The sequence below is a fragment of the Cucurbita maxima genome, unplaced genomic scaffold, assembly GCF_002738345.1.
Source record: "Cucurbita maxima cultivar Rimu unplaced genomic scaffold, Cmax_1.0 Cma_Scf00019, whole genome shotgun sequence".
In the NCBI taxonomy this organism is placed as follows: domain Eukaryota; kingdom Viridiplantae; phylum Streptophyta; class Magnoliopsida; order Cucurbitales; family Cucurbitaceae; genus Cucurbita; species Cucurbita maxima.
In genome coordinates, this window is record NW_019272035.1 from 3840580 (window position 1) to 3856566 (window position 15987).

Below are 15987 nucleotides of genomic sequence, written 5' to 3' on the forward strand. Positions count from 1 at the left end.
TTTTTTTTTTTTTTTTTTTTTTTTTTTTTTTTTTTTTTTTTTTTTTTTTTTAATTCTTCATTGTTATTTGTTGTATTAATTATCATAAGATATTTATTTAAAATTTTCATAATTAGAAAAATTAATGGCATTTAAATAATTTTATTATTAAAACCCTATCCACACCCTCTAGGTTGCCACACCGATCCATAATTTACTTATTCTTGTTCATTTTTATACCATTTTCTAAATACCTTTGCAAGCAATCAATTGTCATTGGAGGGATTTCAATTGAATTTTTGTCTCAAATTCTTTTTTAGAACCAAAAGTTAGGTATAAAAGCAAAATGCAACTGCTAACACTAGAGAGCGAAAATTGGAGAACATATGAACGGTACTTAGACTAGAATTCCTGTTTAATCTTAAGATTGAAACAAAATCTTGGTTACAAACTACCACGTTTGAGTTAACCAGTGATGTTTCAAATGTTGCAAACAATTAGACAATTTCACGGTTACCTTGGGAGGATCACCATTTACACCTAAAATTTTTTCTAAGTGTATGTGATTTCTTTAGTTTCGAAGGGGTTGAAACTGCTAACACTAGAGAGCGAAAATTGGAGAACATATGAACGGTACTTAGACTAGAACAATTCAAGTTGTCTCTCATCTTATCATCACGCTCCCAAGTTGTTTTTTAAGTACATTGATTTCTTCGTAACACCTTAACGAGAGCAAATTTGCTTCCTTTACTAGAATTTCTTTATTACGTAGCGATGAATTAATATTATGGCGGCAAAGCCCAAAGGGTACCTTTCAAACCCTCCACTGAGAACAAAAACCCTGTAAAGGGTCTTCGGCCAGAGCTCATTCCATTTCACTTCCAAGTAGCGAAACCAGTACCTCCAGAGCATCTATGGAGGAATCCGGCTCTATCTTGTGTGATCTAGGGGCTCTCGATTCCCTGAGCGATGATGAAATTCAAGAAATTCTCAATATCTACGCCCAATTCTGTGCTGCTACCGAGGCGCTTCTCAACGACACTGGAAATCTATCATTGCGATCGGAGTTCGTCGCTCACGTACAATCCCTCTGCAAGCACGGCCTCGAATCTCTTGTCCTCAATCACTTCCTTCGAGCCCTAGAGGTCTTTTACTTGCTTTGCAATGCGTTTCTTTATCTTTTTAACCTAACGATTTAGCGCACCAGTTTATGACATTTGTCTTAGCAGCATATGGTGTTTTGGATCTCAGGAAAATTTCGAGACAAATGGTGCTATGGAGTTTTGGGGGCATTTTGATGCTTACCAGAATATTGCACTTCTGAACACCTGCAACCAGCCTGTATGTTGGCACAAAGCTCTCCCATCCATTAATGACTTGTTTGAATTTGCTTACTTTTTAGTTTGTGAATTTGTCTAAACATGGCTTGGTGCTAGATTGAGAAACTAGCCATTTTCGTGAATTAGCATATGTTAACCATTTAAAATACAGCATTCAGATGAGGAAGTTCGAGAAGTGCTATGTAAAGCTTTAGAAGAGGTTTCCTTGAAAAAGAAATGTCAGGAGGAGTTCTTGTCAATACTGGTTCATGTTTTACAGTCTTACAAATATGATGTAATGGAGAAAGGACGTCAATATGACGCTGAAACTGAAGTAGTTCGTGTCTTTGCAAAGTATCAACTACTTGTTTCCTCAGTTCTTATGGCTACACTTCCTCGGCATTTTCCTGGTACCTATATTCCACTAATTGCTCTAATTCATTACATGGATCAATCTTTATCTTTCGTACTTGATAGAAATTTTCTAATTTTCAAATGTTTTGAAGACTTTTGATGCTTACGCCTTGCGACTTGTTTCCAGGTGAGGTTCAAATTCCTTACTTGAGTCTTATATTTCTTTGGATCTTTATACCTTCACTACAACACATGAAAGAATTGAGTGTATAAACTCGTGAAATGATTATAAGACTATTGACAATTGTCAATTTTCCATGTTCTAAAAAATGGAAAACTTCACCTTTCCATTTAACAATACCCCAGGAATTGGCAGTATAGTTCATTAATACTTTTACTACAAGGCTGAAATAAACATTCAAGACAAAAATAATAAGATTTTATCATTTGGGAGACTTACCATGGATTGCCAAAAACTCAGTGGGGGCATGAATTCGTTTTACTTGTAGTTGATAGATTCAACAAGATATCTAATTCCTTAGCTTGTAAAAAGCAATTTCAGTTTGAATATATTGTTAATATATTTTTCCTTACAGTTTTCTTTCGACTTGACATAAAAAGTCATACAAAAAAGGGAAGACCAAATATCCCCCTCTGGCTAAAAGGTTACAAAAAAGACCTAATTAGCCGAGATATGCACAGGGTCACAATTACAATAAGTTGGAGAGAGAATACCAGATGGAGGTAAAGAGTTTAATGGACTCCCACAACCCATCAATGCTAATTGTGTTCTCTTTGAAGATTCCCTGGTTCCTCTCAAGCCAAAGTTTCTACAACGTTGCCGAAATAGCATCAAACCTCGAAATACAACTTTTATCCTTGAAGAAAGATCCCATAATAAGTTTGAAAAGAGCCTCATCTTTTCTTTTAGGCAAGCACCATCTAATCCCAAAAGTAATCAACAATCTTGCCCTTTAGGAATAAGCCCAAGAACATAAAAGAAGAGCTGACTTTGATTTTCCGATTATGTAAGAAGTCAAATTGCTATGAATATGGATTCTTGAATGTATTGTTTAAAACCTTTTGACACTAGACCGGTAGTTATGGTTTAAGTTCGTATAAATAAAAGGAGCTGGTTGGTTTTTTGAAAAATGATTCATGATGCTTTGATAGATTGTTTGGTTGGGTGCTATGATGAGGAGGAAGTTTCATATTTTGAGTTGGTTAATGGAAAGCATTATTCCGAACTTGTAATGGATTTTTTGCCTTGTTCTGGGCTTCCAAATCTCTCACCTTAGTGTTATTGGGTTAAAAAGGAAAGAAGCTGTAGAAATTGTTGGAACTTAGCGGATGGTCATTGCAAGGGAAAGTTCTTGATCAATGGAGCATAATCTCGCTGGAGTTAGAAAAATCTTTTAATGTAGCTTGTTCAATAAATCTGTTTATGGTTAACGAAGTTTTGCTTTGGATTGAAAATGGGCGTATGCATATTCTTGGAGATACTGTTAAATGGAAACTTTGTTGTTTCTTCTCAATTCTATGTGGAGCTTGTATCCTTTGAGCATTATATTCTTTTTATTAACTCAAGGAAAAAATTTCGTTTTCGGTTTAAGAAATAATTATAATGTGACAAGATTTCTCATCCTCTTCTTGAAGATTGTTGGTCTCAAGATGTGTGCAATTCCTCCTTTAAAATTTCTAGGCATTTGTTGTTGATGTTTGATTTCTTTTGAGTTTGCAATTTGGGTTCATTGATTCTCGCCTGTTGATTTGGGGCTTAGTTCTGTTTTTCTCCCTGGTGGTTTTTCCTTTTGGTTGAAGCTTAGCTCGTCTGAAGCTTTTGGTTCTCGGACAGATTGCAGCCTTCAGTCTTGGGGATTAATTTTTCCATCTTTCTTTTTACTAGTTTCTATTTGTGTGGTTCACTCGGTGTTTTCTTGTTGGGGAAGTTTCTTTTCTGTATTTTGTTTTCTTTTGGTTCTCTGTAGTGGTTCTTTTTGTATTCCGTCAGTTCTATTTTTCACTCCCTTGCAGAGTAGGTATCTTTGAGCATTAGTCTTTTTTCATTTGTTCAATGAGAAATTTTCTCCCGTTAATAAAGTATATCTATATCTGAAAGACTTGGAGAAGTTGCAAACAATGCATCATGCTCCACCAAATTCTGAAATCTGATGGCTACTTCAGACCTTCCAAAGAAAATCAATCACAAGGCAACTTCAATAACTTTCAAAACCACCCACAAGGCAACTTGGTGCAAAATCAACAGAAAAGATTCTCAAGACCTAATAGATAGATTCCATCAAACTCCCAACCTTCAAGCCATTACTACACATGATTCCTCGAAGAGCCCTTCAACATTGCATGAAATTCAAACCCATTTAAAAAGCATCAGAAAAGCAACACCAGCACACAGAAGTCCATGAATCTATTCTTCAGTCTGCAGATGACATTTTGTTTTTGTAATTATGATGATATGATACATTGGTCAAAAGCCTAGAGATGTTCGAATGGTGTTCTGAACAGAAAGTTAGTGGGAAAAATCAGCTGTTTGCAGAATTAATATGGGGGATTAAAAATTTCAGGAAGTGTCTTCACGATTGAGCTGTAATGTAGAGTATCTGCCTTTTCTCTACCTTGGATTTCCACTTCGGGGTCATCCTAATCAGAGTTCTTGGAAGCCAGTGCTTGAAACGATTTGAGTAAAAGCTTGATAGCTGGAAACGTTTCAATTTATCTTGTGGAGGGCAAATGACTTTTTGCAATTCAATCTTATCTTGCATTCCATTGCATTATATGTCCTTATTTCCCTTGCCCCGAACGTCAGTATGATTTTAGAAGATTAATGAGATTTTTCTTTCGGAAAGTCAATCACTTGGTAAGATGGAAATTAGTTTCGGCAGCCCAATCTGATGGAGGTCTTGGTCTTGATGCTTTACATATTCGAAATATGGCCTGTATTTCATAATGGGGTTGGAGATTTATTTATTAACCAAATTCCTGTTGGCTAAAGGTAATTGTTAAAATGCACGGAGCCTTGGTTTTTGATTAGCATGTGGCTGGAAATTGTATCAAGAGTCTTCGTAGTCCTTGGTGAGTATTTCAAAGACTTGGAACAATGTGGAATCCTTGCGGTCTTCAATTTGGGAAATGGTATGAGGATTTCTTTTGGGCATGATTCAATGCTAAATGATTGCCATTTAAAGAATACTTCCCCATTTGTTCGCTTTGTTTACACATCCTAATGAATCAGTTCCAGCTCATTGGGGTTCATCTACATCATGGAATCTTATTTTTAGACGAATTTTAAAATATGAGGAAATCATTGATTTTCAATCTCTCTTGGGCTGTCTTCTTTGAAGTCTATTGGTTTGGTTGATGATTTTCGGAAATGGTCTACGTCAAGTATTTTTTTCAGTAAAATCCCTAACTTGGTACCTGAATTCTACTTCACCTTTGGATAAGGAGGTTTATGTGGCTTTATGGAAATAAAAAAGTCCCAAGGGAGTTAGCATTTTGGTGTGGATTATGCTTAATGGAAGTCTTAATATTTCCGAGGTTCTTCGATGAAAGTTGCCATCAAATTGCATTTTCCCCTCTATTTGCTCATTGTGATTTGTGGCTGGGCACTCCATCAAACATATTTTCTTCGATTGTCCTTATTCTCGAGCTTAATGGTGCAAGGTTCTTTTGATGTTTAATCTTAAGTGGTCTTTCCCAAATTGTTTCAAGGTTGGGTCTGTTCTACCTTCCAAATGTTATGTTTTGTGGATTAATGTGGTTAAACCTTTATTATCTGAGATTTGGTTGAAGTGGAATCATTGGATCTTTGAAAACAAACCATTGTTTTTGTTTGATGGTTTTTAATAAACTCGTCTGCAGGCTTCTTCCTGGTTTTCTCTTTTTAAGCACTTTACTAGTTTTTCATTGCAAGACATAAACCTTAATTAGTATGCTTTTAATAAACCTTTGTAGTTTTTTTTTTTCTTTTCATTTTCTTGCCTTCTTTAATCACTCATTTGTGGAGTTTGTATCCTCTAAGTAATATGCTCCTATCAATGAAAAGTTCCGTTTCTTGTTAAAAAATATTAAAATTATATGTTTCCTTAATTTACAGTTTAATGTTTTTAGATTTACTCCACTGGTATTTTAAGGGAAAGCTGGAAGAGTTGAGTGTTGTCATGGCCGGAGAATTAAACGGAGATTATGAGTCCCAATGTAAAGATGATATGGATCTAGATGGAAAAGGTAGAATCTCCAGCAAGAGTGGTCAAAGGGATTTTCATGAGAGCTATCAGTTGGAGAAGTTCTCTAATATCCATCAATTAGTGAAGAACATCGGGAAAGTTGTTCTTGATCTTAGGAGTCTTGGGTTTACATCAATGGCCGAAGATGCCTATGCTTCTGCCATATTCTCACTCCTAAAGGTGAATGGGCTTCTGCCGTGTTCTCACTCATAGAATCCTTTTCTTCTCTCTATGATCCATACTATTTCTCTAATATTTTTGTATATGGCACTGAGTTTATACGAGTCTTCTCCATACTTGAAATTATTCTGGGTTTCATTGTAGCTTTCTTATCTCCATGGCAGGCAAAAGTGGATTATCTTGCTGGCGATGATTACAGGAGCTCTGTTTTGGAGCCTATTAAAGAGTGGATAAGGGTAAGGCATTTCTGCATTTTGTGGTAGCGTGTACTTAACTCGTGATGGTTGCTCAATGGTTTATCTATTTAGTTGTTTTTGTTTTGGGCTATCAAGTAATCAAGTCTGTTTAAGAAACTTATGGGAGAATGAACTTCCGGAGCTAAACTATTTATTAGCCATGCTGGAGGTAATCTTTCCATGAAAAAAATAAGGTGGAAGCTGGAGGATGTAGGATCTTTCTCTGTTTGCTTATTGGTAAAGTCATTCTATAACTCTTTCATGTTATTCGAAGGTGTGTTTCAAAGCTCTGGTTGTGAGACGAAATGTTTGAAGAAGGTATACATGTTAGCATGAATTCTACAAAAATGAAGTGTTAATCTGAAAGGTAGACATCAAAGAAAGCTGTCCACAGTGGCCTTTAAACCTGGTTCGTATGCAATGGACACATTTCTGATTGTTAATTGCTCTCACTCCCATCATTGAAAATGCAACAGACACATCTTCATGGTGTTCCTTGACGAAAGCCATATTTTTTCATGTTCATGTATTATGTTGAACTGCTAACTAAGTCAGACCCAGTTGGTTTGGTTTGGTTTGGTTTGGTTTGGACCAAACCAATAAGATTAATTAGTTTGGTTCGGTTTTTTACCCCTTAGTGGTACTGTCTTATTCACACTCCAACTAATTTCCAAGTTATCGATAAGTTAGATTGCTTATGAAAAAAGGAAAAGTTATTGACAAATTGATCAAAGCCGTTCCAAGAACTAAATTTGAAGATCAAGATTCTAAGATGGAGTTGATCATCATATACAACCCAACAAGAACTAAATTGAAAGTTTTTATTTTTTATTGTTGTAGTGTTGGGTATTCCTTGTATATTCCCATTTCCCCAAATTTTTTTTACATTTCATTTAGTCTTTGTATTGGATTGCACTTGTTGAATTAGTGAGATATTCTTCATTTTTATATGTAAAAATTAGAACAATACCACTAGTTCTTTACATTTGTAAACTGTTTCTCAATTTTCTTGCTCGACTCTCGTACAATATTTCATTGCTTTCTTTAGTCGATAAGCTTTTAAATTTGTATCCCTGATGAATAGTTTTATTTATTTATTTTGGGTTTGTATACTACTCAGGCTGTGCCACTCCATTTTTTGCATTCCCTTCTTGCTTATCTTGGAAATTCTGCTGATAACAGCAGCCCTTTGCTTAGTCTGAAATCATCGTTGGCTCCCCATGCATCCTCATTCAATTCTGGAGTTGATACTCCTGAAGGACTTATTAGGTGGCAATCTCGACTGGAGTATTTTGCATATGAGACTTTGCAAGACTTGAGGATTGCAAAACTTTTTGAGATAATAGTGGATTATCCCGACAGGTAATGCCTTCTATATTTTGAGGTAGTTCTCTTGCTTAGTTTCCTGTGAGTGGATATTTTGTGATTGACTTGTTGTCGAAGTTTCTCGTGTCAAATGAGATGGTGATCACAGTAAAGTTATCATTTTGTTATCAACCATCTTTAGATCCTAATATGAGCATTTTCATGCCAACTCATTGTAACATATAAAGTAGAGTATACTCTATACTTTTGGTCTCTATGGTCTAGGTAATAGGTTGATTTCGTCCCTAGGTTTCAAAATCATGCAATCATATCCCCCTGGTCTATGAAATTATTTATTTTGGTCTTTGAATTAAGGTCTTTGTTAAATAACTAATGGAGATGTTAACGTGGCTGTAACCAGAGGACTTGATTTTCTATAATAAAGGATGACGATGTGGTATTTTTATAACTAAAAAAAGAAAAAGAACCCTCTTGCTCCACCTCTTCCCCCTTCGATCCCTCCTCCAACGACCATGTTGTCCCCATCTCTAACCATCAAAGTTACCGCTGTCCACCATTGTCATTGCCGGAAGCCGCTGATAGAACCCATATGTATTGAAAGATAAAAGGTAACTAAAATACTGGATAAACCAAGTGTTTGAGGTACTTGGACCTTCCGTATCTTGAGATCTCTCTCAAGCCCTAAATCACTCACCAAACAATGCTTACCTCCTTCCTCTCCAATTTCTCTATTTATAACCAAATAGTATAACAAACTCCCTAACCAATTACTGACATACCCTTAATAGCATTCCTATCATTAATTGATAGATCTCAAATGTGTTAAAAATATGAAAAGATATTGGAACTACAAGATAACCCAAGTGTCCGAGGTACTTGAAACCCCCCCTTGGAGACCTCGTTCAAACTCTAAATCACTCACCAAAATAATGCCTACCTCCCTTTCCCCCTCTAATTATAATCAAATAGTACAAGAAAGTCTCTAACTAATTACTAATATACCCTTAAAAGCCCTCATATTAGCTTCATCCAGATCTGAAAGGAGGGAGAGTTTAAGGAGAATGAGTTTAAAAGCAATGTTATGATTTTTTTTATTCAATTTCAACCACACAGAGACAATATTGATACTTTAAGAACATTAGGGATGAAACTAAAAATGTATATGCTGCATGAAATGAACCGAAATATAAATTTAGCATAACTAAAATCTCAAAAAGTTAAATTCAAGGACTGCATGTATGACCTCAAAGCTTCCCATCCACTTGGCATAACCAATTTGGATTGTTCAACTATATATGAGTAAGGAGACACGTTACTTGGGTTATAGAACAAGCTGAGACATGCCTCTCCTTGGATGTTGCCAAGTTTAACCAACTTGGTCAAGAAATATGCTTTCATGTCATTGAGGCCGTGTGGTTCAGGTTTCCTTGGCTTAAGCAAGAACTTGACGTGACCAAGACAATAGTCATACCACATGCTCCTAGTTCGAATGGTTGAAGAAATTTCTTATTTGACTCCTTAGTCCAACCCACAATCTGTAGAATTTCAGATAGTAGTCTTGTAACTATGACAGTTACATTTGATCAGCTGACTTGTGATTTCTATCGAAATTTATTCACTCTGATTCAATTTCTGTAATCATTCTGGTAATCATCACATTAGTTCAAGTCAAAATACTCTTTAGGCTTAACAATTTTTTCTATGTTGCAAGTGATCAAAACCAAAAATGATAGTAGTCCCACAGTCTATCGTATGTGCTTTTAACATTAATACATTCTAAAAGCAGCTTCAATATTTTAAATTTTTTTATAGAAATTCTTGGATTACGTAAGACAAACCTTTGTACTTAAATGCAAAGAGATTATGATTATTATTATTATTTTTAAAAATCAATCTGTAACATAAATTTCAGCTCTCCGGCAATTGAAGATTTAAAACAGTGTCTTGAATACACTGGGCAACATTCTAAGCTTGTTGAATCTTTCATCTCGGCACTACGATATCGCCTACTTACTGCTGGAGCTTCAACGAATGATATATTGCATCAATATGTTTCCACTATCAAAGCACTCCGCACAATAGACTCAGCTGGTGTTTTTCTTGAAGCAGTGGGTGAACCAATAAGGGAATACTTGAGGGGAAGGAAAGATACCATCAAATGTATTGTGACAATGCTTACTGACGGGACTGGTGGAAATTCCAATGTATCTGGAAATACTGGTGCTAGTCTTCTTGAAGAATTAAATAGAGATGAAGATGGTCAAGAAAATGTAGGTCTAGATGATGATTTTCACACTGATGACAAGCAAGCCTGGATGAACGCTTCAAGGTACGTGTATATGTAGGGTGTTGCAGGATGAACCATTTGTAAGGTGTACTCTAAGCTGATAGTAATTATTCTTCATCGTATTGTTTTAAATGGAGTAATGGGTTCTGCTTTTTCAGATGGGAGCCTGACCCTGTAGAAGCTGATCCATTGAAGGGTGGGAGGACTAGAAGGAAGGTTGACATTCTTGGGATGCTAGTTAGCATAATTGGTTCAAAAGACCAACTAGTTAATGAATATCGTGTCATGCTGGCAGAAAAACTTCTAAATAAGTCTGATTATGACATTGACTCGGAGATACGAACACTAGAGCTACTCAAGGTGTGCTTTTTTCACCCTTCTAAACCACAATTAGCATATCACAAGAATAAGAAATAAGGAATTTTTCTGTGTTTTCTTGTGTTCAAATGTTTTTCTTATCATACCCTTGTCATTTTTCAGATTCATTTTGGAGAAAGTAGCATGCAGAAGTGTGAAATTATGCTCAATGATCTAATTGATTCCAAGAGGACTAACTCTAATATTAAAGCAACAATAAAAGTGCCATCACAAACAGGTATGTTGAAAAATGCCCGTGGTCTTTTTGAAATGACTCCCATCTGCTTATCTTACCTTAGCCATGTCGTAAGTAACAGGAGAAGAGAGAGACTTCAAGCTGTTGGGTTGGGAAAATTGGTATTTTAGGCAATGCAGACTCTAGTAGGAAATTTAGTTCTTAATAATTACTTGCAACAGAGAGTGGGAGGCTAAGGTTGATATTTGACATTTGTAACATGTCAGGTGAGAAAAAGGATCTCTCTAGCTCACACGGCTGAGGAGAGAGTCGAGAGAATCGGTTTAGCAGGAGGGAATCATAATTATAAAAAAGGATTGGGAAAGAACTTCGGAAAGTTCTATAAGTCTAATAAGAACTCTCGTATTCTTCAAATGAATCAACAAAAATCTTCACATTTCTCTCTAAAATCTCCTAAAAGATTGCCAGAACAACATGCCCCCATAAAATTTAAGCTTTCTGATCAAGAGGGTGGTTTCACAAAAATTGTTACAAATAGAGTGTTTTAGCTAGGTTGACTACTTGAGTCGGTTTAAGCAAGAGAGGGACTTGGGATAGAACTATAGCTGCAGAAGGTGGGGATAAGAACTTCGGGAGAGAGAGAGGATAGAGACGAAAATATGAGGTGCGATTAAGGTGTGAGAGATCAGATTGAGTGGCAAGGAACTGTGATAGAGGCATGAGACACTGAAATTTGAGAGAGAGATTTAGACAAAAAAATTAGGCTTGGAAATCAAGTGTAAGCGTGGACTGGGGCTGGGTGGGTAGAAAACTGTACAGTTTATTGAGTGGATGCTCCACTGGTGTGGGTTAGGCTGAACAATGGCGTGAAGGGCTGGGCTGCTGAGTACGTATAGGATACTTCAGTTAGCTTGATTTTTAAATTCAGCTTATGTACCAATAAATCGAAATCAACCGATTCAATGGATTTTAAAATGGAAAAATCTGAAAGTTCGGTTGTTTTGCTCCCCCTAAACTTTTTTTGCAATAAGTATTATGTCTAATTTCCATCTTCCATGAATTAATAAGGTAGATTGATATTTGAAATCATAGTTATGAAAGTATCCTCTTCATATGGCCTGATAAATCATTGGCCAAGACTATGAGATGTGAACTATCTAATTAAGTAGAAGAAACATGTACTATAGTTGTGTAGTGAGGAAACCAAAGAAAGATTGTTCTAAATAATCCAGAAGGTAAACTGGTATTATTTCCATCTCTTTCTCCCTCCTTGCCCCTTTGCCCACTGAACTAAATATAGAAATGTCGTTCTGAAAATAGTGCTTCTCGTACACAACAATTTTCCCAACCTGACAGCTCAATGTCTCTTGACATCTGTTTCTTACGTCATATATAAGCTCATCATATTGTTTAGCACTCTTGCTACTCTACCGGAAGTATCATGTTATACTCTGAAAGTACTGACTAATTTCCTTTTTCATGTATGTTCATCTAGTTGATCTCAAGGAGAGCACGATTTCAATGAATGACTTTGATGCAACTATCTTGTCTTCAAATTTCTGGCCTCCAATTCAGGTGAGAAAATATTTTCGTGTAAAAATGTAGTGATATTTATGCAGAACATTCACACCTCGTTGCCCTATATTGAATGATGATGCATTAGTTGTCTTAGCATTGAAAGATCCATTGGAATGAAACATTTCATATATATGTGTATACATATAATATACGACCTTCCTTATACTTCGGCATGCTTGTTTCTTGATTTTCCTTGGGCATTGGAAGGAGGTTTCTACGCAGAAGTGAACTATTCTGGGGGAGTAAAAAAACTCTTCATTTGTCAGCACTTGTTCTTAGAAGTAGATTTCAGATGTTTCAATTTCTTTGGGGAACCTTCTAACCACGGTGAATTTTAGGATGAAAACTTAAACCTACCTGCATCAGTGGATCATCTGCTTACAGATTATGCTCAGAGGTTTCATGAAATTAAGACACCTCGTAAGCTACAGTGGAAGAGAAATCTTGGTACAGTAAAGGTCAGTTAACGGTCCTCATCATCTACTATTAATATGAATGTGCAAACTGTTGTGCTCGGAATTGAAACTCATGAGAATATTTTTCTTTTTACCTTAAATACTCTTATGGTTCATCTGTTGTAGTTGGAGTTGCAATTTGAAGATAGAGAAGTGCAGTTCACTGTAGCTCCCGTTCATGCAGTGATTATTATGCAATTCCAACATCAAAAAAGGTAGAAATCTGTTACACTTAGCCCAACTAGTTATACTTAGTGTATGACAGAACTATATGTGCTTAATATAAACGTTTTTTTTTTTTTACAGTTGGAGTGCTAAGAGTCTTGCAGCTGCAATTGGTTTGCCAGTAGATGTACTTTCTCGGCGGATAAACTTCTGGGTTAATAAGGTGTTCTTGAGATTCTTTGCAGTGAAAAGTGAAATAAAGGAAAGCACCAAGAAAGAAAAATTTACTTAAAATTTAGCCGCTCCCTAAACTAATACGAAAATCCTGCCCAGTTAGTATTGATTTCAAGGGGCTGAAGTCACTGTTTACAGAAATCTGATGGGATTGGTAACCAAATAAAAAAAAAAAAATCTAACTCACACTTTTCTATCCTACCCTTTCCATATCTTTGAACACTCTGTTACTTTTTAAACAAACCCTCCATAGTTTTATTCGTTTAAGTTAATGGAACAACCAAGAATCAATTGAATTTAAACAAAGAGGCCTACAAAAACAATAGCCTAGAAAAGGAGTCACATAAATATGAGATCTAACAATTTGAATTCAGGGACCCAATGTTTCTTACCTTTATCTGATGGAGAGTTGCCAATATTTCACCAAGGGCTACAGCCAATTCCACCCTTCTTTTCATCACTTTTCTTTTCCCTAAATGCTACATACCATGGTACTTGCTATAGTACCGGATTGATGAGTTCTGTATTGCACTGAAAGAGACTCACATGGCTAACTTTCCCAGTTTGCAAAACTAACTATGTCATATGCTGTTTTTATTGAAGGGAATTCTCACGGAGTCCCGTGCTGCAGATTCCACCGACCATGTATATGTCCTCATAGAAAATATGATCGACACAAGTAAAAATGTTTCAAATAACGGCAATAATGAGGACCTCATGGTTGGCGAGGATGAGGGAGAGGGTTCTGTTGCTTCTGTTGAGGACCAAATACGTAAAGAAATGACTATCTACGAGGTAAGTAATCAGAATGCCAGAGTGTAACATATATTGGCCTATTTTCTTTGGGTAGTTCCTTTCTAGTCCATACAAATTGAGTTTCTTGATTTAGAAGCAGCTTCCTCTCTCAATTGGAGTCTGTTAACAAATGCTATTCTTCTCTTCTTTTTGTTTGGTCACTTTGTTAATAGAAATTCATCTTGGGGATGCTCACAAATTTTGGAAGTATGGCTTTAGATCGAATTCACAATACTCTCAAGGTAAGAATAGTTGTAACATTATGTGGATAATTGGATGTGAAGAATATAGAAGGCTAACAAAATTAAAACATTTGTGCAGATGTTTTGTGTAGCGGATCCTTCTTATGACAAGTCAATCCAACAGCTACAAAGCTTTTTATCTGGCCTTGTTTCTGAAGAGAAATTAGAACTCAGAGATGGAATGTACCTGCTCAAGAAATAAACTGCTCCCCACAATCAAATTCTGGCACACGCATTACATCAGGGAAAATTTATATGATTTAGTTCCTATGTACTATTTTTTTCAATTAATGTTCTACAAGTTCTCTAATTTTTCCCATAGATATCGAAGATTAGGTTGAATATTTAGGGATTATTATGAACAGCCTAAAATAATTTTAAATCAACCTGTCTAAAGAACGAACGTGGTACCATTACTGGCAAAAATTGTGTATCTTAGAATGGTTTTGTAGATCAAGAAATCTATTTAGAGTGAGATTCTTTAGGGTAGTCCGTAGGTGTTTGTGTGTGTAAGATCCTCTATCAACTTAATTATGATGAGAAATCTCTTGCGAGTTATTGTGAAGATTTAAAGAACACATACATTATTGTAATGTTTTGTTACTTATTAGTAATGATATATTATTTCTTCTTTTGTTTCATATAACAATTTATCATCTCCTACCTGTTCTTTCATTGCATCACTAAAGTCTTTATCTATTCCTAAAATGATTCGTGAAGGTCAGTTTGTATCCAGGTTGGCATGATGCGATGGTGCCTTTACCTAGAATTTGTTTTCTGTTCTTGCATTGATTGTAAATGGGTTAAGTTAAAGTCAATTGTGATGCATACAGCTTGGTTACCACATAAATTTATGGAATTGAGTATTCTGATACTTTTTCCGGTTACTGAATTGACTTTTGTGAGTTTGCTGCTCAAGGAGAAAATGGAATGGGATGTCACCTTCGCAAATCCTTGTATGGATTATAGTAGTGTCCATAAGCTTTGTTTAGAAAACTCAATAAGGTGGTTGATAACTTTGGCATCAAGCTTACTATACGACTACGACTGAACCATGAAATATATAATCTATTTTTAAAAATTCGTTAATTGTGAAGCTTACTATTTCACAGGATCATATGCAACTCGATCTTTAATATTGAGTAAGTTCTGAATTTCTATGGTTTGAGTGAGAATAATTTCTTCCAGTCATGATAATCTAATACTAACTATGAAAGGTTGCATATCTCATCACTGCGGTAGGAACACTATTGGTTCAACTAAATCCATCATAGAACTTGTAAGGGATGACTCTTACCCCCATAAGATGAGTTCACAATTAGGAGTGAGTTGACAAATCCGCTAATTATTTCCATACGGAAACTTGTTGAAACTACTGATCACGAGTCATGAGACAAGATTTGACATCTGCCATCATCTACTATTTCAAGTCTTTGAACTTGTAACTAGCCGTTATGTCCCTTGTGATCCTGCCAAAATATCCCTTGGATACATAAACGGTCATGATATTTCTGTTGTTAAAACATCATCACGAACCCAACTGGGTCAAACCCATAGTGAGAGCCCAATTATCAAGAAATCTAATAAGCCCACTTAGAGCATGAGTCCATTATCTAGAAGTTTCTAGATATCTAGTTATTAAAGAAATATTCTAGAAGAAACAAATGAGTGGTCCACATGGTCTAGCCTTTACTACAAATATCTTTTTTTAACCTACCAAATTAATATCCTAAAGAGTGTCTCATAGTTCCTTCTTGATTGTTTTTAATAAAACATGTAAGTGTTTCCCCCAAAAAAAAAAAAAAAAAAAAAAAAAAAAAAAAATGATGCACTCAATAATTTGATATCCGAGCAATGTTGTAATAGGTTATAGATCTCTTGAAACTCTTTGTATGCTATGTGGTTGGACTCTACCTAATCTTCCATATCAGAAACAATTTATTGAGATTATTAGTGAGTGAGTTTATTTGTGATGAGTAGTTTGTGACTTTGTAAGTTCTATGTCAGTAAAGCTTGTTTGATATTATTGAGATACTGCAA

At 35.6% G+C, this 15987-nt stretch overlaps 1 protein-coding gene across 1 annotated transcript; it reads left to right on the forward strand.

Annotated features, from left to right (window-relative positions):
• Positions 1 to 751: 751 nt before the first annotated feature.
• LOC111493558 (anaphase-promoting complex subunit 2) lies at positions 752 to 14559 on the forward strand. The gene is made up of 16 exons (XM_023143289.1): positions 752 to 1124; positions 1231 to 1320; positions 1471 to 1708; positions 5781 to 6076; positions 6241 to 6312; positions 7433 to 7674; positions 9551 to 9967; positions 10084 to 10285; positions 10406 to 10520; positions 11974 to 12053; positions 12395 to 12514; positions 12638 to 12726; positions 12818 to 12899; positions 13514 to 13705; positions 13879 to 13947; positions 14027 to 14559. The coding sequence occupies exons 1-16, from the start codon at positions 894 to 896 to the stop codon at positions 14147 to 14149; spliced, it is 2658 nt and encodes an 885-aa protein (XP_022999057.1). The 5' UTR covers positions 752 to 893; the 3' UTR covers positions 14150 to 14559.
• The last annotated feature ends 1428 nt before the right edge of the window (positions 14560 to 15987 follow it).

Excerpts from the sequence above, each read along its gene's own strand:
- LOC111493558 (XM_023143289.1), top strand. The coding sequence starts at position 894 with ATGGAGGAATCCGGCTCTATCTTGTGTGATCTAGGGGCTCTCGATTCC. Across the intron at positions 6,077-6,240 it reads CCATATTCTCACTCCTAAAG|GCAAAAGTGGATTATCTTGC; the intron begins GTGAATGGGCTT and ends TCTCCATGGCAG. Across the intron at positions 12,727-12,817 it reads CAATTCCAACATCAAAAAAG|TTGGAGTGCTAAGAGTCTTG; the intron begins GTAGAAATCTGT and ends TTTTTTTTACAG.